The 24,730-nt window shown below is 40.5% G+C and overlaps 2 protein-coding genes across 3 annotated transcripts in view; one reads left to right on the plus strand and one right to left on the minus strand.

The window, feature by feature from the left end:
* The window catches only part of LOC109462752 (homeobox protein cut-like 1), a 36,107-nt gene extending 16,046 nt beyond the window's left edge, over positions 1-20,061 (plus strand). Inside the window, exons 6-25 of one of the 2 annotated variants that reach the window (XM_019759340.1) lie at positions 620-743; positions 1,246-1,322; positions 1,491-1,557; positions 2,146-2,365; positions 4,375-4,556; positions 4,979-5,030; positions 5,796-5,895; positions 7,662-7,941; positions 8,543-8,784; positions 9,500-10,375; positions 10,874-11,296; positions 11,701-12,583; positions 14,443-14,454; positions 16,353-16,536; positions 17,062-17,223; positions 17,898-18,101; positions 18,320-18,376; positions 18,692-18,772; positions 18,919-18,983; positions 19,381-20,061. In XM_019759340.1, coding sequence (XP_019614899.1) covers positions 620-743; positions 1,246-1,322; positions 1,491-1,557; positions 2,146-2,365; positions 4,375-4,556; positions 4,979-5,030; positions 5,796-5,895; positions 7,662-7,941; positions 8,543-8,784; positions 9,500-10,375; positions 10,874-11,296; positions 11,701-12,583; positions 14,443-14,454; positions 16,353-16,536; positions 17,062-17,223; positions 17,898-18,101; positions 18,320-18,376; positions 18,692-18,772; positions 18,919-18,983; positions 19,381-19,429 — 4,340 coding nt within the window. In that variant the 3' untranslated portion in view covers positions 19,430-20,061. Of the gene's footprint in view, positions 1-619; positions 744-1,245; positions 1,323-1,490; positions 1,558-2,145; positions 2,366-4,374; positions 4,557-4,978; positions 5,031-5,795; positions 5,896-7,661; positions 7,942-8,542; positions 8,785-9,499; positions 10,376-10,873; positions 11,297-11,700; positions 12,842-14,442; positions 14,455-16,352; positions 16,537-17,061; positions 17,224-17,897; positions 18,102-18,319; positions 18,377-18,691; positions 18,773-18,918; positions 18,984-19,380 lie in introns of those variants that run through there. The other variant, XM_019759331.1, reaches the window with a different exon arrangement.
* An 84-nt stretch (positions 20,062-20,145) lies between these two features.
* On the minus strand, positions 20,146-24,352 carry LOC109462900 (E3 ubiquitin-protein ligase TRIM39-like). Its single transcript, XM_019759534.1, has 5 exons — positions 24,159-24,352; positions 23,694-23,863; positions 23,088-23,244; positions 22,034-22,204; positions 20,146-21,580 (listed from the first exon to the last, which is right to left on the minus strand). The coding sequence occupies exons 1-5, from the start codon at positions 24,332-24,334 to the stop codon at positions 20,935-20,937; spliced, it is 1,320 nt and encodes a 439-aa protein (XP_019615093.1). The 5' UTR covers positions 24,335-24,352; the 3' UTR covers positions 20,146-20,934.
* Positions 24,353-24,730: the final 378 nt, after the last annotated feature.

Raw genomic sequence — 24,730 nt, forward strand, 5'->3', positions numbered from 1 at the left:
TACTTTTATGGGGGGAAAATTGGGACCGGAAAAAAGTGGTTGTTATGGCCAGATGTCAGGTATATTGGGGTGGTTGCTTGGGCAAGTTTGGGTATTATATCTTAGAATGACAGAAATTGTTCACTTTCCTGTTTTCAAATTTTTTTATGAAGTGGAAAATTTGTAAGACTATGATAACATGTGCACGAGGTTCCTACTGGTCTTGGATGGTTTGAAAGAGGAAAACAGTTATATACATGTATAAAACTGTTTTCTGACAAAATACATGTCATGTATTGAGAATGTCATGAGAATATTTTTATGGAAGACATTTGAAACCAGTGTATACATAGGATGTTTGGAGTTCTTCTGTGACTGATAGGTTTGAAAGAACTGTGTCATTGTCAGACTTGCTTGCCTACATGTAAAATGCTTGTGCAAGATTATGTTTCTAATCTAAGGAAAGAGAGGAACCAATTCTTTTGTTCTTTCCTGCAATCTAGTTACAGTTTTATACTCAGTGATGTACATTTTTACTCTGAGGCAAGCTTCTCAGTTTCAAGTAGACTGGCCTCATTTCATTTGATCTTAATTCTCAAAGGTGTTTGTTAACTGTTTGTTGCCGACTGTCTTTTAACAGAGGTGACCATAAAACAGTTGCGGGAAAAGCTGCGAGAAACAGAAGAGAAAATGGAGTCCCTGGCCCAGGGGCGCGCCAAGGAGAAAGAAAAGGAACTGCAGCGGGCCTTTGCAGAGAAAGAAAGGTTAGTATTAAGACAGTTAACTTGTAATTTCTTTTCTTGACGTATGAAGTAGAAAATCTGGAGTTAAACAGAAGAGAGATGCAAAAACAAGGGTTTGGAGTTGTCATTTTCTATTTCTGCATAATGCCTTACTGTAAGCTCATGACCAACTTGTGAGTAATGTCCTCACATTTTCAGTCTCCTCTCGGAGCCATTCAACGTTTATTGCTAATGGGGGGCAAGCCGCCCAGCCTTTTTAAAGGATTAGCCCAGGTTCCGTGTTTGTATTCTGTTGAAGGGTTGCACACACTGTCAGGCAGAAATGGCAGGGATTTGCTACAAATGTGTTGTAAAGTAGTCCATTTCAAGGCAAAACGTAACAAACTGGAGGTTTTTTTGTGCAAGGTGAAGATCGGAAAGATACTGACAACAAGAAAATGCAACAGAAGACACTATTCAAAGCAAATTGTTGCAAGTATATGAATATGAAATTCATTGATAGTCATCATCTGCAATTTTCCAGACAACTCCAGGAGACACAGATGTCAGTTGCTACTAAATTGGGTGAGGCTGAGCACAAGTCTACAACCCTGCAGAGTGGTAGGTCTGATTTTCATGCTTTTTCGATTTCTTTTTGTGCAAAATAATCAAATTTTTCAGGGATATTGTAATTATCAAACTTTAAATGTACAGAATAGATTAAATCCCTCCTTGAAAGCGTGCACATTTGTTTTTTTAAAGCACACATTTTTTGCCTTTGTATTTCAGCATTGGATTCTACCAATGCTGAGCTTTTTGAGCTGAGGTCCAAATATGATGAGCTGAACAGTGCAAAGTGAGTACATTTCCACACCTGTAGGCCAGGATTGGTGTTTCATGGTACCTGATTGGTCAAAGTAAGCTATATATGGCCTCCATCTTTGAATATCGACCAATTGGTGGAATCCTAACTTAATCAGGAAAGGAGAGGGCCTCTATAAGCATGTTTGCTCTTTGTTCGATCCACTTTTATGGCATCCAATGTGATTTCATAGTGGCAAAACTGGATTTTCAAATTTAATTTTCTGGTCATTTGAATCAATCCTATCCCATCTGTGAGGCAAAAATGCAATGTCGCTGATGGAAAGCGCTTGCATGTTTTGTAACGTAGGCTGGTTCTGGCTATTTATGGGTGGTACCCAAAAATAAAGAGATTCCTCACGTAGCTTTCAAATACTTCAAGTATGAAATGATGACGAAAATATGCTAAGAATTGGCTACGGTAAATGTCAATGTCAGATTTCCTCATCAAAAATTGCTGCTTTGAAATTGCACTGGATGCCTTTAACTTAGCAACCTCTTATAGCTCATATCCAGGACAAAATTGGTGCCAAAGGGCTACCTTAATAGGGACAAATTTAAAGAGAACATGACATTTCCACAGGTCGGATGAGATGGACATGATCATGACAGACCTGGAGCGGGCCAATCAGAGAGCAGCTACGGCAGAGAGGGAGGTTGAAACACTGAAGGAACAGCTGAAATCTGCCAACGAATCGCTGCATCTGGCCAATCAGATGCAGAAGGCTCCCACCATGGAACAGGCCATTGATATCATCACACGGTCTAGTCTAGAGGTCGAGGTGGCTGCCAAGGAGAGGGAGGTAAGGCCTCGGAAAATTAATGTTGTGTTTCCGGTTTCAGTCCTGAAAAACCTAGGTCGCGGTATGTGGGGATTTTCTTTTAGGTTTTTCTTTTTTTTTATAGATTTTGGCTAAAATGATCCAACAAATAAAGTTTAACAATGTATCAGGATTGTTGCAAGGACCCGTCCACTTGTTTGCCTGTGGACAAATATTTCACCTGATTTACTGAAGAAAAAGTTGTTTCTGAAATAGCATTTTTTTTAAAATGATGTTTGAGAAATTTAGAGGGTTTGAAATTCAGATGTCAGATCGAAAAATTTATGGCTTCGCCAGCCTTTGACTAAAAACACAAAGGCTAGGGTCAATTTTTTTTTTGCTTGAGTCATGGAAACACAAAATATTTTTGATAGGCCTATTAAAAAAACTGCACACAACACATAATAGTCCCAACTGTTCAGTAATAATTTGCAATATATATTATGTAACCTTAAAGAGCAGAGAGCCATATTCCACTTGTAGAATGTTACATAATCTGATGAAACTTTATAATGCTTCTGTGTGCTTGAAAGATGCCCAAAACAGATCTGAAAAAAATATATGTCCTGGCAATAAATGCTTGGAGCTTAAAGTACCCTAAATCAGAATTTAGTGAGAGAAGAGAATTGCACCTAGTAGACACTAATATGGGTGATTTTGCATGCTTAAAGCCTTCCAGTTGCTGACATAAGTGCCCTTCACAGCCGTATGCTTCACATGATGGATATCAGCTTATCATGGCCCTGGAAAAGGCCATGGGCAGAGTAGAGACAAATACATCAAGTGGAGATATTGTAGAATATTGGCCTCTCTGGACAGACATGTTCATCCATTCTGAGATCATCTCACACTGTAATATGTTACAGTTGCTGGTCATTAGATCGTGGTAAAAATATTAATTCCATTAAAATGTTGAGGCTGTCTATTAGCTAACATAGTCATCCACTAAGGAAATGCAAATTAAATTTCAGATATCATCAAGAAATCTAATCATTTCTAGGTCTCATCAAGATCTACGTTCCTACCGTCTTTCATGACAATCCATCCAAAGCTTCTTGAGTTATCATGATAAATTACATACATACAATGTCATACATACACTCACACAAATGCTACAGAAAACATAACCTTCTTGGCAAAGATAAAAAGCCTGAAAAACACAGCGTAAAACACTTACCCTACATCTGCTTGAAGATATTAAGTTCCTGTCATACTCTACCTAGAATTGAGCTTGATTATGTTTGGTTAACAGGGTCAGTGTTCTCGCCAGGCTGTTTGAGTATAGGGGCCCACTACGCTGTGATTTGGACCCCCTATGCTGTGATTTAGCTCCCTTACAGTGTTCCTTTTTGGGAAGAACCCTGTGGCCCTTCGTAAATCTTTTTGACAATCAATTTGACTTAAGAATGAAGCAGTGGGAAAATCAACAAGACTGGCAATGAAAACATACATTGCCATGGAGACAGTGGTTGATGTTAGGGTTATTGTTTGTATGGCACTGCCATCGTTTCATGATTTTGAGGAAGACAGATACAGTGCACTCCTCCCCCCGAGTATATAGTGAACGAGCCCCGGGGTCACATAAAGTAGGGCCATCCGGGGCAGACAGGTCTTCTGGGTCTTCCCAAGAGTTTTCAGGAATGTGGGCATAGATGTGGGTCAGAGAAATGCCTGTGGACATTCCATTCCTGTGGACAAAATGCCTGTACAATTCCTAGAATTCTTGCGAATTGCACACAATACTGTACCATTAGGCTCCTCCCTGAGACGTCGCCAAAAAGCAGGAAATTGTGTCTCAGAGGGTTATGAGTGTAAAAATTTTTTTGGAAGAATACCACGTATCCCAACTATGGTCATGTCTTTAGGACTCAATGTGCTGAAAGTTACTTAATGCGCTGAAAGGTATCCTGTACCTGACCCTTACACTGTGAAAAAATTCTGTTGAGAACCCTGATGAATGAACTGCTTCAATGTTCTTGATGTTTTGACAGGTTGCCCAACTTGTGGAAGATGTCCAGCGGTTACAGAGCACCCTGGCCTCCTTACGCGAGTCCACCTCCTCTCAGATCGCCAAGTTGGAGGACGAGGTCCACAAAAAGACCCTCGCCTTCAAGACACTGGAGGAAAAACTTCAGACACAGAAGGACTACGAAGAAATCAAAAGGGAACTAAGGTAAGAAATCTATGATAGGAGAGACATGTAGGTTTACAAATGCAGTTTTGAATTATGAAGGGTATTTTTCTGTTTTCCACTTTTAATTTTTTTTTTCTCAAACTGTTACTGTAACAGTATACTGACAAAATTTCAAATTTCAGTCAAATTATGTCCTAAAGCATTATACAATGTAGCTGATAAAAAACTATTCTAGAAGAATACTTAGTATTTACATTTAAGATACATTTACATGTATGCCGTATTTGATACAGATATTTACTAAAACTTTAAGTTATAAAGTACCGTGAAACCTCAGAAAGGATGTTTTGGTCTTCTTGTATCAAGTGAGGTTTTATACCCAGTGGTTGGTTATAGTTCTTGAGTTTGACTATAGTAATAAAACCTCAGTCTATAATACAGAATTATTTTGTGTCTCCCAGTATCATGAAGTCAACAGAGTTTGGCCAGAGAGAGGAGAGCAGTGACAATGAGGTAAGAAATAACAGTCACTTTGGTGACAACAGGGTCATGCATACCATATACTGTCAGTGTGTAGACATTGGGCAGTGATCACAATGGGACAAATACACTGTATTACACATATTTCTGTGGTGACAATTCTAGGATATACATTTGACAATCAAAATCATTATACTGAATAATGAAGGCAATAGATATATTTTGTACTGGTACTGATACATTTCTGGCAGCTACGGTGATCATCACTAGAATACACATTAGATTAGGGACTAAAACAGTTTGTTGTTGGGGAGAATATACTCTAAAGCAGAGATTACACACTAAACAGAAGTGAAGGCAATACACACTTGACACTGATGACAATAGAGAATACACACTCAACACTGATGACAATAGAGAATACACATTTCACACTGATGACAATAGAGAATGCACACTTGACACTGATGACAACAGAGAAGATGCACAGCTATTGTGACGTAATCGTTAAACCTCACCTACTCCATTATAACACTTAGAGTACTAATGCTGTCTATACTTAACCAAACCATATACAACTACACACATGTATATAAAATAGAATGGAGCTGAGAGGTCACATGCCATGAGACACAACTGGGCTAGATGTAGAAGCTGTCAAAGCTGGCTCTTTTTTTTTTTTAATCTCAAGGATACTGTTTTATGTGGCATGTAGTGTGTCCACGTTGTATACAAGATACATGTTCTGTGTCAGTGATAGTTTATACCTTTATGTATTGAATGATCCTTCCCTCCTAGGACACGGATGGAAAGTCCCTTGAGGTCCTGCTTCTGGAGAAAAACAGAAGCCTGCAGTCTGAGAACACCACTCTGAAGATGTCCAACAGTCAGCTCACAGGTACAGCTCCAGGCTTTCACACCTCACACAGCACAGTACAGCACAGTACAGCACAACCAAGAACATGCACCTGTAGTTTTAAAGGGGCACTATGTAACATTCTTGTACACGTACCAAAAAGTGAAATAATTTATTCTAAATATTTGTATTATTGTAATTTACTTAATACGCTTTTCTTCAACATATTTGTGTAATTATATCACATTTCTGACATTAAAAGCTGGTGCTAAAACAGCCCACACAAGGTGCACTCAGTTTGTGGTGCCACCATAAACTAACAGAATGTAAACAAACATGGCTGACAGCTGTGTGTATTCCAAGCTTTTAAACACACTCGTAAGGCGTCATATTTTGGCACCTACACTTCCTGAATGACACTTATTGCATAAGGTATAACTACAAACCCACATTGCCATACAGTTTTCTTTGGCTGTGGTGTCAAATTGAAGTTCTATCTCATTAGGTTTTACCAATAAATGTGCCTAGAGGTCATGCCTAAGGAACTCAAGCTAAAGAAGAAAGTATTCGTCTCATCAAATCTACACTTGTAATATCATAGTTGTATTCGACATACCAACGTTATGCTATCTGTATATCAGATTGCAAGATGAGTACTGTTAATATCTTTGGAGGTTTCCTGGTATAGATAACCTTCAAAAGAATGTAAAAAAGACACATTCTATGAAATGTAGAATTACGTACTAAATACATACTTTTCTAGGCAAGTTTTCTTGATAAATGCTTTGTCACAAGGAAAATCTTTGATGCTAATCGGAATTTAGATAACGTTGATCTAAGACGATAGCAGTGGTCATCAATGATCTAAGACCGTAGCATCGGTCCACAATGGGTTTGGCTCGGACAAACCACCTCTGGGCCAGCTGGCTTTTGTCCAGTTGGCTTCCAACTGGCAAACGTAGATATTATATAAGTACTGTAGATCAAAGATAAGTTGTTGTTATGGAAGAAGGGTAGCCTGGGATCTGCAAGAAAGGTTTTGCCGTCCAAAGTCTTGAAATGTGAAATTTTTTTCCGTATCGACCACTTGCCACCTGTGCCTCTCCTGGAGAGTGTTGTCTCTTTCTTTCCGTCTTTCATTCTCAAACTTTGTCTTGTCTTGAAATTTCCTGTTTCTAGTCAAGGCTGTATAGCCTACCTATATACAGTACTGAAAGCTCTCATTTGTGGTGTGGAGGCTGACCACTCTTCTACATGTACGTGTATGTACAACTCTATCTTTGAAAATCTTTTGCAGTTTCCAAAGGCTCACCTTTTTTCTCAAAAGTTCAAACTCCTTGCTTTGGGAGAGGCTCAGATCAGGCAGATGGAAGAACAGTCTTACCCTGGTAACAAGACCACGACACAAGGAAGGAAAAATTTCTACCAAGATAAATAGAACCGTGATTCTAAGAAGTTTACTATTCAACTTGCGCTCAGTGCCACCACATTTTATAATGGTGCCTGAGTCGAGAATTGAGATTTCGGTGTGGCAGTGTTTTTATTTTTTCTAAAGAAAAGGAGATGTTGTCCTTTCAACAGTTACTGTGGTCTTGTTCCAGGCTTTGAATTGAAATATACCACCTTCCCTTTCCAGAAGAAGTGCCAAAATTGTACGAAATCCATACGTGTAACCATAGATTTATGAAAAGATTACGATATCACTTTTTCTGGGAAGATGGAAGGTGGTAGAATGCTCCAAACATGGCGTCAGTTTTTTCGTTTGGTCAGTTGTCCCTGAGAACGGCTGTGTGATACCTTTCTTGCAGGGTCCTCAGGGCGAAGCTTGGAACCCGCGGGGATGGTGGGCCTCTCCGCCCTGGACCAACAAAATGTGCTTGCTTTCACCACAATGCTTGGTGAGGAAATAGCCGCTTCCTTCCAGAACGGAGCGGTCAATCACGATAAAAATTCTCAGGACGGGAAACAAGCGGCGAGCAGCAACGGCAACTCAAGCCGCGTGGTTGTTTTGCCGGCAAACGTGCCGCTGGTCGGAGCGAACGTGACGACGGCTACAGCGTCTTCTGGAACAGATGACCTTGACACCTGGTAAGTCCATGTCTGTAGTATCTGTGCTACTCTGTAATTTCTCGTGCAATGTCATACACCGAAAAAAGTAGTGTACTAGTAATAAATGTCAAATTTCATACACATATATTGCCAACCTCAGCATGAGATGCCTAAAGTTTGGCTTCAGTTCCATATATGTGCATCCTGTATGTTGTAAATGTGCAAAGTTTCAAGTATTTTTAAGGATTAAGACATACATGTACTAAACTTCACAATGTTAAACTGTCAACATACCAGTAAAAAATTAAAGACAGGACAATTTTGACCAGAGCAGATATATATATCTTTAAATGCCATAGCTCCCACAATGCAAAAGTAGGTAAATATATATAAAAGACTGCTTTATTATTAGAAAAATACTGAAACTCATGATAAGCCCTACTCGATTGTATATTATACTAGCCCTTGTTGTTTTAGTAATTAGGATGTTAAGTTGTATTCTATACCTTTTTGTACCATGCTCAATAGTTGTTTCCATACATTTTACTATGTGCAATTTTCCTGCAATAAAGTTTTTTTTTAATATAAATTTTATTATACAGAGCAACTAGATTAGAACTTCTGTTGAACTTGTTTACAGGGAGATAGCCAGGCAAGTGAAGGACCTTTTGCTCCACAACAACATTGGCCAGAAGGTGTTTGGTCAGCATGTTCTGGGCATGAGCCAGGGATCGGTCAGCGAGATCCTGTCCAAACCTAAGCACTGGTCAAGACTGACCTCCAAAGGAAGGGAGCCGTTCATCAAAATGTACTCATGGCTGCAGGACAAAGAAAATATAGCCAAACTGAAGGCAGCTGAGGGCAGGGACAGAGGTGTGTATGGTAAGAACATTTAGTTCTGCACAAAAATATCTCATACGACTGCTCTTTATTTAGAGGCTATCATTGGCCATGCAGGGCTGGAAATGCTACCCACATATGCAGGTTAGTTCAGGTAAAATTGGAGCTGCACCCGTCCATTTATTGGGTTTGTATGCACCTGTAGGCAATTTTCTCTGTATTGACTGTCACCACCTATGAAGTGCAAAAAAAAAAATAATGGCAGTGGTTTCGGAACAGTTTTAGTATCATCCATACTTCCTAACTTCCTAAATTTGAGTGGTGCAGGTAAAATTTGTCTGGTGCAGGTAATTTCAATGTTACCTGCACCAGTGCAGTGCAGAAAAAAAGTATTTCCAGCCCTGCCATGTACATGTATACAGTATATATATGATAATTATACACAATGTATTACAGACACAATGTATTAAAGGCATCATGCTTTGCCTAAGTTGACAAATCATGACAAAACAACATCACAGACAAAGGCATGATAGACATATATAGGGGCCTTTAAAAATAGTGTTATTGACATGATGTAGGTGGAAATAATAGGTCTGGACAACTTTTTTTGTCAAATATGGAATAACTGAACGGTTGTATGAAGTGGTGTGAACCAAAATAGTGAAGTATACTTGAATGTATAGTATTTGAATGTATCATGTTGAAAACCATGCAACTAAATCTACTTGACTGTGTGTTGACATGTATGTTACAGATCCGGTGCGACCTAACCCATCTGAATCCGATGCTGCCATTGCCATGATTCTGGAGCGGGCGCGGCAGGAGATGGCGGCGCAGCAAGCACGTGCAAGAATACCCCCTCCCCTCCCTCTGTCCCCCCTGACCAGAATAAGTCCCGTCCCCTCCTCCCCCCTCACGACGTCCATCCCCCAGCACATGTCCCCCCTCCTCCCCAGTTCTCCTACCCTAGCACAGTCTACAGAGCTCCAACTTCCCCGGCACCCACCCATATCGGTGGCCTCCATGAAAGACAGTTTACACGTCACACCTTCTCACACAGTTGTAGCATCGACTTCAGTTGTCTCCACCGCACCCACAGCCACGAAATCAACGTTGAACAGCGCCGAGACGATCCTTCCTGTTTCCTCGGCGCGGCAGATCTCATCAATATCCGCAATGTCGTCGCGTTTGATGTCGGTCGCGGCCACGCGATCGCTGTCACCAGAACCAGTGCCTAGCTACACGACCATTGCAAACTTTGCCGGTATGTCGCACCCCTCCCTCCCTACCATCTCTTCACTCAACAAACCGCCACGCACCGTGCCTCCGCCACTCACGTCGGACCAGTACCAGAAGTTTAACGACATAGACACCATGGATCTGACCAGGAAAATCAAAGACACGCTGGCGAGGCTGGCCATTGGACAGAAGGTCTTCGGGGAGAAGGTCTTAGGTCTCTCACAAGGAAGTGTCAGTGACATGTTAGCGCATCCCAAACCGTGGTCCAAGTTGACACAGAAGGGAAAAGAGCCGTTCATCAGAATGCAGCTGTGGTTGGAAGAGGTGGAGCACACTGGAGGGGATGCCATGGGTATGACATCAATAAGGAACAACACCCCGAGATTGACAGGTAAATCTGGCTTTCTTAGCAAACTTTGGGCAAGAAGCAAGACCAGTTTAGAGTCTTGTTTCAACACAAGCCATGTGACAAGTGTCAGTGGGTCAGTCTATTGAAGAAGACTTATCTAGAGTGACTTGTCAAAAGCTCTAGGCTAGAACAATCCTTTGTGTTGGAGCAAAAGTAATAACTTCAAACATGTAACTACCAACACATGTTTTATGCCTCAGAGGTAAGGAAGCGTAAAACCACAGAGATTCTATGTACAATACATGTATAAACCAGTCAAGATCTTTGAGCATTGAACCGTCATAAACTATCTTAATATGATAGATCAAAGCCAAGCACTTTTTCTGTGCTGCAGTGAAAAAAAAGCTATAATTGTGATTAAAGGTCTAATATCAAAGGCTCTCTGTGTGTACAGTATATGGTCAGGTATTCACCCTGAGTTATAATTAGGCTCAGCTTATTTATTAATAACAATTTCTTTCCCTACTTTCTACTGCACAGAGCCCAGACCAGAGATGGTCCTACCCTCCTTACCTACCACATGTAGCAGTAGACTGGCCAGTACCAGTCCACCCGTCACTGTTGCCACTCCAAAACACGTGCCACCCCCCGTCAACAAGAGGGTCCCTCCCGAGTCCAAACCAATGACCATACAAGAACTTGTTGCCCTCTCCCCCGACCTGGACACATACGCCATCACCAAGAGAGTGAAGGAGGTTTTGATGGAGAATAACATAGGACAGAGGCTGTTTGGTGAGACCATTCTGGGCCTGACGCAGGGGTCAGTGAGTGACCTACTGTCCAGGCCTAAGCCATGGCACAAGCTCAGCTTAAAGGGTAGAGAACCCTTCGTACGCATGCACCTGTGGCTGAGCAACCCAGAAGCCATTGCACAGGTCAAGGCCATTAAGGAAGAAGCCAAAGGTATGGGTCATAATGACATATTATACAATCTATCAGTGATGCTTGTTCTACATGTATGTATAACTTTCTGGTATAGACTGACGTTGGATGGAGAATATGATCAACTGGTACAATTCTTATTTGTGGTACAATTCTTATATGATCAACTGGTACAATTCTTATTCTATGAGAAACATTTGCTATTCGTCAGTTGTAAAGGTTGACATATTTTGGCAATGGTTTGAAGTCATGGAACTCTAGTCTTAGTATGTCCTAATAAGTACATACTACTTGAAACCTTTTTTGATACTTAATGCTAGAAGCCGAGAATGTGTTATGACCAAGCGTATTAAAAAAAAGACTTGAATCAACTGGCCCCAATATTTATGGATGAATATTGAGATAATCCTTGTTTGTATTCACAGCACATCGCCGTCGTCACTCCACCTCCAGTCTATCTGACAGCAACTCTTACGATGGCCCACACCACAAAAAGCAGCGAGTTGTTCTCTCACCTGAAGAAAAGGAGGCCCTGAGAAAGGCGTACGAGCAGGAACCGTACCCGTCCCCCAGCACCATCGAGTACCTGGCCGCCAAACTCAACCTCCGACCCTGCACCGTGACCAACTGGTTCCACAACTACCGCTCGCGTCTGCGGCGGGGCTCCTTCAACGAGACCCACCATCAGCAGGAGCAGCAGCATCAGCAGCAGCTGCAGGCAGCCATCAGCGAACTGCATCAGCAACAGCTGCAGATGTTGACCATCAACCTTCCAGCAACCCCGAACGACCTCCCCACCATGGTCGTCATCAACCAAGATGGCGCCCTGAACCTCAGCAGTAGGGACAGCGCTCCCAGTCTCTCCGAAACTGTTGTCGTAGCAACGGCGGGAAACGGCCAGAATCAGGAACATTCCGTGAAGACTGAGGCCAGGGAGTGGGACAGCCGCAGTAGAGACAATGGTCTGGGACTGGCCGAAAGACACGGTTCGGAAAACTCTGAGACTGTCGTGTGTAAGACAGAAGTGGACAGTTGGAGTGACACAGAGGAGATGGAGGTGGAGGAAAGCAACTCTCACAGCAGCCAAGAAATGATCCTGCCGACTGCGAAACAGGTCGTGGCCGTAGGAAGGGTGGATAACCCCTCGCCAGGCAGCCCTGCGGACCTGACGCCGCTAGTGTCTATTAACCAGGATGGCGTTCTGAACCTGAGCAGCAGAGAGGACGCAGACGACAGCTCACAAGGCAGCCAGATTACTGCTGTCAAGAGGCTGGAGAACAGCATCAAGGAGGAGGAAGAGATGGACCAGTGGGAGTTTTAGAGCAAAGAATCATGCCTCATAAAAAACAAAAGCCAAGCTCTACATGTCTGGTGGTGTATGTGTACATGTACAATGTGCTTGGAATATGCTATGTCATGCTTTTATGTCAAAGAAAACATAGACTAGCAAAAAAAGCAAGACTCTCTTGCTGTGTATCACTAAATATTGCACTGTTGAACCAAGAACTAAGTCTGCTGGCCAAGAGTGCATTTTTGGAGCTGTATTAGCTCATTGGCAAAAAAACAAAGGTTGCAGATATCATTATATTACAATGGTGCCATTTTTAGCTGATACTAATTTCAGGGCTGGAAATACCACGTGCATATGCAGGTTAGTGCAGGTAGAATTGGAGCTGTGCAGGTGGTGTGTACCTGCACCAAACTGCACTGTGCAGGTAATTTTCAGTGTTACCTACTAGTGCAGGTATGCTGAAAAAAGTATTTCGAGCCCCAAATTTCAATTTCAGTACTACCTTTCGCGTAACCCTTAGATTGTTCTGCCTATCTGAAGACTGATTATTTTTTAAATGCTTGGGTGCTGCTCAATGACAGTGCTTATTCTCCTACTACAAAATGTATGTGCAACACACAATTGGGTATACAGTAACTTGGAAACAGAAGACTTGAAGTGATACAATATCAGACTTTTGGCAATAAAGTTCCAACAGAAAGCACTAAATAACTAATCATCACCAAGTCTAGAATGCCTATAACAACTCCCCATACCACCACTGCCCCAAAAGATGTTTTAATATAAACAGAAATATGATGTTATTGTGGAAAGGATAGCAGGCCACAAAGAAATGGGACTAGTTGGTCTGTTATTCCAGCAATGTGTCCTAGAATCATGTGTAAAATTGCTTCCCATAATCATGTATTTGATGGAATTGTAGTTTTGTAACATTGTCAATATGTGCAGTATAATATATAATATAGTAAGAAAATATCGATGTAGTTGTGGCTTTATGTCAAATCCTCAAGTTAAAAAGGAGTGAATGTCGAAATGTGTCATTACTGTTGCCTTCATGATACACCCCTGTGAGATAACATGGTAGGTCCCACCTTGAACAGGTTATCATACTCTGACATGCAGTCACAGGACTGGTGTATCTAAAGAATAGGGGTGTAAGGTAATATGGGACAAGGGTAGAAGCTGTCCCGTGTTAAGTGTAATAAAAACTGTGGTCAGCTGCAATTGAGTGTGATAGTTTTGTAAAGCTGCCTTCCATTTTTATGTACCTTAGGGTAGAAGTATGTAGTGTACAGTATAACAGAAATAGGTATTGTATAGATGTGTGTGAAAACTGGGAGCAAAACATGTCAGTATTAAAACCACAGGAGCATCTCGTAACCTGTAGTAATTTTGTACCAATTGTGATATTTTTGTACTCGTCCGTAACACTGTGCAACAATGTTATTTGTGGAAAAAAAAGAGAATTCTACACAAATATGAAATAAGTCCTCATGCCCTGTTAAAGTGCATGTACTAAGTAGTACAATGTATTTGGATTATGAGCCTTCATGTTACCATGTGATGTCAGAAATGTTGGGCTATTCCATTTTTCAAATTTTGCATTGGAGACACCAAAGAAAAATAGCCAAGGTGCATCAGAGTTTTAGCCATGGAAAGAGAACCCTGAAAGAGTTTTGAAAAATTCAAATAAAGGGGGTAGGGGGCTGGAAAGAAAATTTTTTTCATGTAGGTCCCCCCTTGACATGAATGAAATGGAACAGCCTTACCTTGTCTTGAATGCCATTTTGAGATGTTCTCAATGTTGTTCTGATCCCATGCAATGGTAGTGTTTGTAACTCCTTACACTTAAAGCATGGCAAAGTCGCCTTTTTAGGACAAACAGATAGTTAAATGTCAATACTGTCGCCTGTCAATGTTTGCCATTGCATGTACAAGTCAGATATTTTTTCTTTAACTTCAGAATTTTGCTCTTCAGGTCTCTATTAGCAAGTACATGTACCTCACTTATTGTAGTTCCATACCCATCTTCGTGTATGGCTTTCTTTGCAGCATACATTTGTAGGCTAGCCTTCTCAGTCAAATTTTAGTCACATTTAGATGTGCAAAGTTTTGAAGGTACTAGGTGCTGAGTTTTTTCTAGAAGGACAGTGTTCAAGGCTCTATTATTAAGTATTGTGATGTACAAGTTCTCACAAACTTTTTTATTGTCAACTTTCATGTTGTCCCAAGTATGCAGTGATAATCTGAGATTCGGCCACAGATTTCTTCCACTTATTTTTTTTTGGATTTGCAGAAAAACAACATTCAGGTTCTGAATCAACTCCAAAATGCTCATAATTTGGCCTCAACAGTTGAAGAAAGTCCTTGTCTTCCTCGTTGTTAGTTTCTTCCATTTATCAATGCAGTGCTTTGATTAAAAAGTTTAAAATTCATTGCTTGAATTATACATTAAATTTTGTAAACCAGCCTGATATATTGACTTCATGGCTCTTATTATAACATTTGGGTCTATCAAAGAATGCCTAGTCATGTTTTTCCCTCTTACAGCTCCATATTTTTTCTGAGAACTAACAAATCAAATTTGTCTGGGCTTAGCCACACATTCTGTATTTTACAGCTAACATTTGCTGGTATATGTGCATCTAACAGGTGTACATGTAGTTGTGTGCATCTACTCTGTCTGACAGTACAAATCGTATTAGAACAAGGTAAACATGACAATAGTCAATGTTCAAACTGTGTCTTAGATGTCAGAAAAAAGTCCTTATGTAATGGAGACATTAGAAATATATCCTTAAAAGTATTGTGTATTAGGTGCATTTTTAATATGTTTTTTTGCAATATGTTTCTACTCATTTTATACTTTATTAGTTAAATTGTGTAATCTGTAAGATAACTTACATAAAATGTTAGTTCTTTTTTAATATTTTATACCATTAACAAATACTGTGTCACCTTATATATTTTGCTATGTACTGTATACGTAACCCTGTGTAGAATAGGTATGGTCCTTGAGATAGCCTATAGTTTTCTGTGTTGTACTAAAACATGTTATAATGTCTGTCCAGTCTGAAACAGGCTGGGGTATATGTGCCACTTATGTATTGTCTGTGTACTGTCTCTGTGTAATAAAAAATGTGATACCCAATCAGGCGTTTTCTTGTCAAATTATAGTTTAAAGTAACTGTTATACTTATTAACTAGATACTGTCTGCACTGAGTTTTAAAACAACAACAATACAATATGCCCCAAACCAGTGGGTTATCCATTTATGTTTTGGGACTACATTTACCAATTTTTGCATTTGGAATTTAATATAATACAATGTATTTTTCCTCATCAAAACTGTTGTTTTATTATACAATTGTGTTAATATATTAGAGAATGTTTATCTCATGGTAAGTATCACATTAAAATGTCTACGTTGGTACCAAAAGTTTTAACAAAAGAGACTGAATACAAATTTTTATGATGCTTTTGGATCCATGGAAATACGTACCTTCTCCACATGTAGTTAGTCAAATTAGCATCTATTTTAAATTGGCTGATGAATGAGGTGTTAGTTAGGCAGATGATCCATGATTTTGCCTATCATGCCTTATTGGCTTTTCATTGTAAAAGTGGCACAGTTATGATGGATTAAGAAAGCATATCATCTTTCTATCTCTTTTGAGAAATCAAAAGTAATATAGCACACCTTTGCTGTCTTCCCTCAAGTCCAACACTGTGAACACATTACATTATACTACTAGACAACAAGGATATGAATCACTTATAAGTAGTACACACACTATTATGTTGATAGACATGCTTGCCCCCCTCCCCACAGCTCAGTTCAATGACCTTCAGGGGCAGTACACTGAAGCTGTGAGCACCATGCAGGGACAGAAACAACTCATCACTAAACTAGAGGCTGACCTGGCCAGTGTCAACACCATCTCAACACTTTACAGAGGGGAGGGAGAGGTTAGTACTTGTTGCTTGGAAAAAAAGCTGAGATTCCTCACATTCTAGCTTTTGTCAATGAGTCTGCCATAAAAGTGAGTTACTCAAATTCATCAAAATGTTCCATAGAATAATTCAAATGTGTTTCGCGTGCACTGAGTTTGCCGCTTTCGAAACTTCGAACACAAAATTCGGATGTTGAATAAATAATATAACAGTGTATTCCGTATCGCCCGAGGTACCAGCCCGACAGCGGGTCGTATCGCCCGACAGCCAAAGTATTCTATATGTACTGCACTGTTATTTTAGGCAAAACTGTTATTTTGGTATATGGGTCTTATTACCTGGATGTCTAATTTTTGTTGACGACTGTTTGCATGATTTAGCCTGGGTACCATCCTACTTGTATGCCGGGGCTCCTACACTCGCTTCCCTAACAAGTACATGTACTTGTAAGGGAAGCGAGTGTGGGTTTTTGTCGACAGGATGAATGTTTTTGGTTTGTGGGTAACCAAATGAGTGTCTCCCACCACACATCTTGTCCAGGGCTCTGCTAGTCCAAACATCACCTCCGAGCTTGTTGCCGAGGCTACCAGAGAGGCTACAGCGAAGAGTCAGGACGGCGCGCCCTCCAGCACGGAGTCGCTCCTGTCGATCGTGTCCAGTCAGAGGGAACGCTTCCGCCTACGCAATCAGGAACTGGAGGGGGTAGGTTTTAGTAGGGCTACAACATGTATAGATCTATAGATAGACAGAAAGATGCTGTATTTAACTATGTAGTAGGTTGATAGATACTGTAAATTACGATTTTCACAGTACTTTATATTCAGGATTTTTGCGGTAACGTCTGTACCGCGAACCTATCGATACTGTGAACAGATAATTCGGCAACTTTCTTTTTGATGCACCTGCCACCACAGCCAACATATATTCCACAAAGTCCATTTTTCTCAGACCGCAAACTTTTGCTACTGTGAACAGAAAGTGGTTTACAGTATACACTCTGGTTAACTCTATGCATATTTTGACCAATGTTGCTCACTTTCAGTGGGGTAACTATTCTCTTGACTTGAACGGAAACTGGTAGCATTTTGGGCTGTCAAACCAGGTCCCCATGTACCACGTGCCGGGGGTAGCTTTTTGCAGATGGGTCGGTGAGCAATAGAAGACTCGGCATAATACAGGAAGTCAGCAGTTAAAGGGAAATCAGCTGGATAGGTCTGTGGGTATACATGTAGCTCGCTTGGGTGCATAGTAAAAGCTGGGGTAGGTTTCCAACACAAGAAATTGGACTTACCTAAATTTTTGACTGTACATCTCTCGTCTTCCTCAAGGAATGAGCTAACTACCGCTTCCGTGTTCATGTTTTTCTGTATCTTCAGGAGAACCGTCAGCAGCAGCAGCATGTACAGATGTTGCAGAATGAGCTGGACAACCTCAGGTCTGACAACGTCAAGCTGTATGAGAAAATCAAGTTCCTGCAGAGCTACCCAACCAAGGCCATGACAGCCACAGATGACACAGAGAGTCGATACTCCAGCCAATACGAAGAGAGGCTTGACCCTTTCTCTTCCTTCAGCAGAAAGGTTGGTAGAAAAAATTATATTCAAGTCAGTTATTATGTATCTGTACATTGTAGTTCAAACATTATGTAGGTTTACAGTAAAAAGAGTATATTAAGAGCTTTTCAATCTCAAACACAGATAAAATTTTGTTTATTGTGTAATATGATATATGTTGTACATGTACCATCATGTTGTTTTGTACTGGTCATTGGATGTTGTATTTCCTAATTCTTTTACAGGAACGGCAAAGAAAGTACATGAACATGAGTCCATATGACAAAGCAACCCTCAGTATGGTATGTAACACTTGTTGCTTTTAAAACCTGTATAAGAAAGGAATTGCTACATTATATCACAATTCATGATACAACTATTGACAGTTATAAAAATTGACATGTGACTGTAACAATCTAAACAAGGATATTGGTTGAAATTATATGTCATGTAATTGTGAATTGATGCTGCCTCAAGAATTTTGAAATTCCATATGTTTCGTGTTTACTTTGTACTAAATATGTACATTGCTGATGATTATTGTTGCCTTACTCTTGAAACTTGCATATCGAAGAATTGTTGAAACTGATACATCAATGTTTTTCTGCCTGATCCAGGGACGTGTCATCCTATCCAATAAGATCGCTCGAACCATCACCTTCTTCTACACCCTATTCCTGCACTGTCTGGTCTTCCTGGTCAGTATAAACTACATGTACATGTATAATAGATCACTTTTGTAATTCATTTTCCCATTCTACAGTATTCAACATTAATAACAGTTAACTGATATACATAATCGTGATGTATCTTTGAATTTTTTTCACGATCACCATGCCTGCAGGTTTTGTACAAGCTTGCCTACACTGAGAGCTGCAAGAGGGACAGTGCTGCTGACTGTTATCAGAAGTATGTGTACCTTTCTGCCCATTTTTTTATGTTTATTGCCACCGAAACATCTTCATCTTCATCTTCATCTTTGCCGGGGCTCAAAGATGTTATGTGAGCCCCGGCTACACCCCCATATAGCCCCTGATGGGGCACTTTAGGGGGGGGGGAGGCCTTGGTTTAAGGCGGGCAGGCCTCCAGCCTGGCCCGGAAGGACTCAACGGTGGGAGCCATAACTACCGGGCCAGGCAAGGCGTTCCATTGGGGGATTGTGCGAGGAAAGAAGGCTGTGAATCGGCTGTGAATAAAACACTTGGTTGTGTAAAAGAGTCTCTTTATTCAGTACTACTTACCAACCAGTTGAAACTATTCACATATTAAAGTTTTATGACACTAACTGACTGTCCCTCCCCTGTAGGTTTGCTGAACACATGCAGCAGTTCCATGAAGACCCACACCAGGGCTGATCTTCAGTATTATTGTTTAGGTTTATAAAAGTGATGTGGAAACTATCCAAGGTCAATGACTATTGCCTAAAATTGAAGGTAGTGATATGAATGTTGAACGAAAATGAATTCAAACTACAGAACAGTATAGGGATTCCAACATATTAGAATTACATAGGGTTATGGCACCCATTCCTTAGTTTGAAAATTTATAGAGCAGTTAACAAACTATCTACACAAGTGGGCACATTGTACAATTGTTTTATGTTTCACCTACACCTCTGATAACCTAAAACATATTTTAATACAACCGGTGCAATGCGTTAAACTTTTGAATAAGTAAGTTCAAGATTGACACTTACATGTATGTGAGCATGTGTTTTAAACATTGTTCCCAATTATTTACTTAGACTTGTACTCAAGCATTCTAGTGGCTTGTTATCATCTTCCACTATATAATTATATTTACCTAGCTTTGGAGTGCAGGGAAAATGTTGTAGTAAGACTTGATGTGTGTGGTATGTTAGGTCACTTTCTATATATCAGACAGTATCACTTAGTCTTATTTATTATTACAGGTAAAGCAGAATTTAAAACGCAGGTGTTGGGGACATTTTTGTTGCTTTTACTGATGATAGCATAATGCCATTTCACAAAAAATGAACATTAAATAAAATGTAAATAGCTAGTGCCAACAGACTCAGTTCAATATTCATGCACTAGATTACATGTAGCAAATTTCTTCTTAGCAATAAATTGTGTAAAGATTCAGTAGCATGTCAGCTATTTTGTTTTCCTTGTTTTTTTTTCATCTCTGTTCTTTATTGAGTATCGAATACATGTGTACATAGATGATAAACTGTTACATCAGATTCATCAATTTCTGTCTGTTTGAACAAATCTTTCACTTAATTATCCTGACAAATTGTCTGATACCTTTACATTAATGGCATTATTTGTTTTCCTTGTTTGTGAATTCTAGTTATCTTGGCAATAAAGTTAAGGCTTGTATTAATTTTTTTCTTTATCTTCTGTCTTGGTCATTTACATACATGATCAGACCTTCCTGCTTTAAATCTTTCAAATCTAGGGAATTTTTGAAACATGATTGTCAGAAGCAGACAGAGGTGCTAAAATTCTACAAAATGGCCCAGCCAGATTTACAACAAATTCTAGTTAACAACATTCCCCTGGTTTACTCAAAGTACAGTGCCTACATGTTAATCTCTAAAAGTCTTCAGGAAGCAGCTGGAAAAAGTTGAAATTTGCATGTAAATTTCAAATCTGGAAAGGAATAGAAATTTGCCCAATAGACAAATTATATGACTGGGGAGTTGGTCTGGTAAAGAGTACAGTTTGCTGATTCCAAACTCTTTAGTGGACCAACTCCCCTGACAAAATTATTTGTCTATTGGGCAAATTTCTACTCTTTCCATCCCAAAGCCAGCTAGAGGCTTACCTACTTTCATAATATACCGGTTTACCCCAGTATATGCACATTATGCTAATGTAAAAAAAAAAAAAAACTACAGAAACCTAGGAACGTGAGATACAGACACCAATGACAACTCTCCGTCCCAGACAGAGAAGGCAGGGTACAGTGGTTGGGAGAAGTGTGCGAGGAATGTGTGTAAAATCCTCCGCCTATCCACATCACAGAACGACAGTCTCCCGCCACGATAGTCCAGCAGAACTCCCAGCCTCTCTGGCGACGGTATTTCTAGGGGGAAACTTTTCCCGTTATGTCTTCCGGAGCGTTCCATAGAGCTGTGCACCAGGCACCATGACGTGTTATTGTCTCCCAGACAAACATGCCGTGGCGCATTCTCATACGCAACACCAATCCTGTACGTTAAACCACTAACATTGACTTCCCAATAATATACACCACTCGATACAGACACATCACCAAGGACTGTAGGGTTTGGGAGGAATCTCGTGTCCACAAATCGGTCACGACTGAAGGAGTTTTTTTTTCTGTCGTTCTTGATTGTCTCTCTGTGAACGGTGGTGTTATTGTGCGAGAGTCGTATGTCGTGGTGAGCTGTGTTGGGGTCGAACTGGAAGTGGAGGATAGATGCCGTGTGGTAACTGGTGGCTTCCTGGAGACTGAAGTCTGTATGAGGGTAGGCTGGGCCTTCAGAGTCTGTCATCACAAGGGGCTGGGGTATTCTGAAAACAGATCAAATGAGAATCTCAGACCTCCATGAAATATTTAGATCTTATATGTGATGACGACTCTGTCCTTTCCTCATTCACCATGGTGTCTGCAACACTTTCTTTATCGTGCAAGGAAAACAAGACTTAGCTGTCAAGGAGGTAATGTAATGAAAAAACACAGCGAGTGCTACCAAATGTAGCTTTATCCCTCTGGGAAAACTGGACCCAATAATATCCATTACAACCTCACCTAAACTAAAAAAGGCCATGTGGAAACACAGACACACACACACACACAGACATACCAAAAACAATGCATCCACTAGATTCAAATGAAAGTTTAAAAAAAAATCAGTATCATAACAGGCTGTTACAGTACAGTACTACTATATTCAATTTAAAGCTTCAGTGCTACCGGTACCTAATCCCTGACCTGTTGTATCTATGGTAACCAACAGTGGCTACCTGTCAAGCCCCTGTGCCGTGTTCTCAGCCTGTTCCAGGGCTGTGGCCAGGTAGTCCTGCTGGGAGCCGGTCCTCAGAGCTGTACAGAACTGACGGAACGCCTGGTCTCCTCTGGTAGGGAGAACCTGCAGCAGGGCTTCATTCATGGCCTGACGGGAGCCTCCTGTGTTTCTGTCAACCCAAAAATTACAGATCATGAATACAAATGTATCTTAAACAGTTCACACTTCACACTACACTTCACTACCTGATAATACTACATAAATGTTTTCCAATTGAGGCTTACCAAATGCCAATACGTAACAAAATAATGCAAAATAACAAAGACCATGTACAGTAGCAAAAAACAGCAGAGCTAAGAAGTACAGGGTCTTTGCCTTAACTAAGGCTTCAGGAAGCGTAGTATTTGGCATAATACTTGGCCAATTTGTACTCTTTCCAGTTGACACACTACTAGTAAATCCCAAAGCCTGGTAGAGGCTAACAGGGTCTAAGAACTGGAAAAGAGTGCAACTTAACATAAATTATTTATATACCTGAGCTGAAGGAATCCATTCTGTAGATGGATAGAGAGAGAGAGTTAGAAAGAGAGAGAAGGGAAGCAAAAAAGCATTGTAACTAAGACATTGTCATTATGATTATATAATACGTATAATCAGGGCTCGAAATACTGGGTGCATGTGCACCCAAAATTGGAGCTGTGCACCTAATTTTTTTCTGTGGGTGCAATTTCTGTAGGAATTTTTTTACATTAGAAATATAATATGCCGGATATTTGTGGTCTCTAAGTATCAGAAAAATAATAATCTTTGTTGTAGTTAAGACTTTAAAGTTAGCTCTCATTTTAGATTCAAGCTCAGAATAGGAGCAGTAAGACCTGCAAATAGGTTTAATTTGTTTCATGTGGTGCACCCAAAAAAATTTTTTGTGCACTTAATTTTTTAGGTTGGGTGCACCAGTGCACCTATTCCCAAATATGAATTTCCAGCCCTGGTATAATACATGTGCTATGTAACTAGTATGAAGAGGTAACAACTAGACTTCTCCTGCTCACAGGATCTCAGCCTCCAGCCTGTCCGTGAGAACCCCTGTACCCAGCAGGTGAGGTAGAACATGGCGGGTGTGCATGTCTCGTACTAGCACGGCGTGGTGGTCACGTAAGATGGCACGATGTAACTCAGACATGCTGCCAACTACAGGAGCAGTACCGTCTGGGGAGGAAAAAACAACATCGTCAGTGTTACTGATAGTGTTAGAACGAGAAGACATTAATATTTTCATTACTGTAATTAAATGTTCTCGGTAGCAAAATTTCACTGTCTGAGAAAAATGGAATTGAATATACATGTATGTTCATGGTGGTGCAGGTGCAGAAAAACTTAAGTTGGCAAATTATTTGATTATGATAATGATAAGTTTGCAGTACAGAAATGAAAGCCAAAACCGCGAATATAAAAGTACTGCGAAAAATTTCAGTACGTAGAAAAATTATATATACGACAAAAGTAAGCCAGATTGAACTTACATGATGGTAGTACTGAAATATATTGTAGAATTTGTTCAAGAACTGTTGTACCCTATCTGAGAAAATTTCTTGTTTAGATTGCTTCAAACGGTCCCAATAATCAAGGACGTTCTTGCAATACTATACAAAATGTACCTCTCCGTGGTGGCATGCCTGCGGCCTGCTGTACCCCGCCAGGGGGAGCTCGCCCGCGGTCTACGTTGTTCTCTTCCCTGAACTCCTCCAGAAGATACACCAGATCTTCGCGGTTACACTCCAGAAGCAGGTCTTCCAGGGCAGTCAGGTCTCCCTCAAGGATCACCCTCCTATAGGAGAAAAAAACACCGAAAAACTCAAGATAGACTCTAAAATATGAGACTGAAGACGGCTCCGTTTCAGTCAACTACAACAAATTTTTTTTGGCGCGTGGTGTTGTTTTCCTGTGGTTTTTCTCCGTTTTCAGTTCCCCAAACGCCAACAGAGAATGTTATATTCTGTAAAAAATTGTATATTTGTTTAAAAATTACCTCTTTTAAAGTTTTATGACCCGTTTTATAGAAAACATCCGCGCAAACTTTCACTTTTCACTGACCCGTCCGGACGCGTCCTGAGTTTGTTTACCTGGACAAGAGTTCCGCAAACATAGCCTTGCCGTCCGGGATCCCGCCCAGGACGGATTTGGGGATCTTGTCTCCGCACAGAAACTTGAGCGTGGTCATGTCCCTGTCCGTCAGGTTGTCGGCGATCTTGTTGAGAAGTTTTCTGAACGGAGAGACGCGGAAACCTGCCGCCGCCATTGTTTGAAATTTGGGACTCCCAGCATGCACTCTGCGGGACAGGTAAGGTCCACTTTCGTACGTAGGGGTGGCAGATAAATTATTATAATGTTATAACGAATACCTTTATTGTACAAAAATACCCCACTGGGTCAAGTACAAAGGAGTTGCTTCTGCATACAAACAAATGAACAGTAGTACTAGCACTATATATAATCTACGTAAATTCGACTTCTCTTCGTTTCTCTTTGATAGTGAAATATAGCATACTAGTTTAAGGATTAGAGGTTTGTCTAAGTTCATTAGAAAGGTGAACTTGTCTGTATTACTCAAGTGATTATTATATGGGAAGATTTGGTCAGTCGTCGACTCAAAAAGCTAGTCTCCACCAGACTTCTTTTGCCGGCTGAATAAATA

The sequence above is a fragment of the Branchiostoma belcheri genome, unplaced genomic scaffold, assembly GCF_001625305.1.
Source record: "Branchiostoma belcheri isolate BF01 breed outbred unplaced genomic scaffold, Haploidv18h27 scaffold1, whole genome shotgun sequence".
In the NCBI taxonomy this organism is placed as follows: domain Eukaryota; kingdom Metazoa; phylum Chordata; class Leptocardii; order Amphioxiformes; family Branchiostomatidae; genus Branchiostoma; species Branchiostoma belcheri.

Coding starts and splice junctions, on each gene's coding strand:
- LOC109462900 (XM_019759534.1), bottom strand. CDS start 24,334: ATGGCGGCGGCAGGTTTCCGCGTCTCTCCGTTCAGAAAACTTCTCAAC. Junction 23,864..24,158: donor TTTGCGGAACTCTTGTCCAG/GTAAACAAACTC, acceptor TTTCTCCTATAG/GAGGGTGATCCTTGAGGGAG. Junction 21,581..22,033: donor ACGGCACAGGGGCTTGACAG/GTAGCCACTGTT, acceptor ATCTGTTTTCAG/AATACCCCAGCCCCTTGTGA.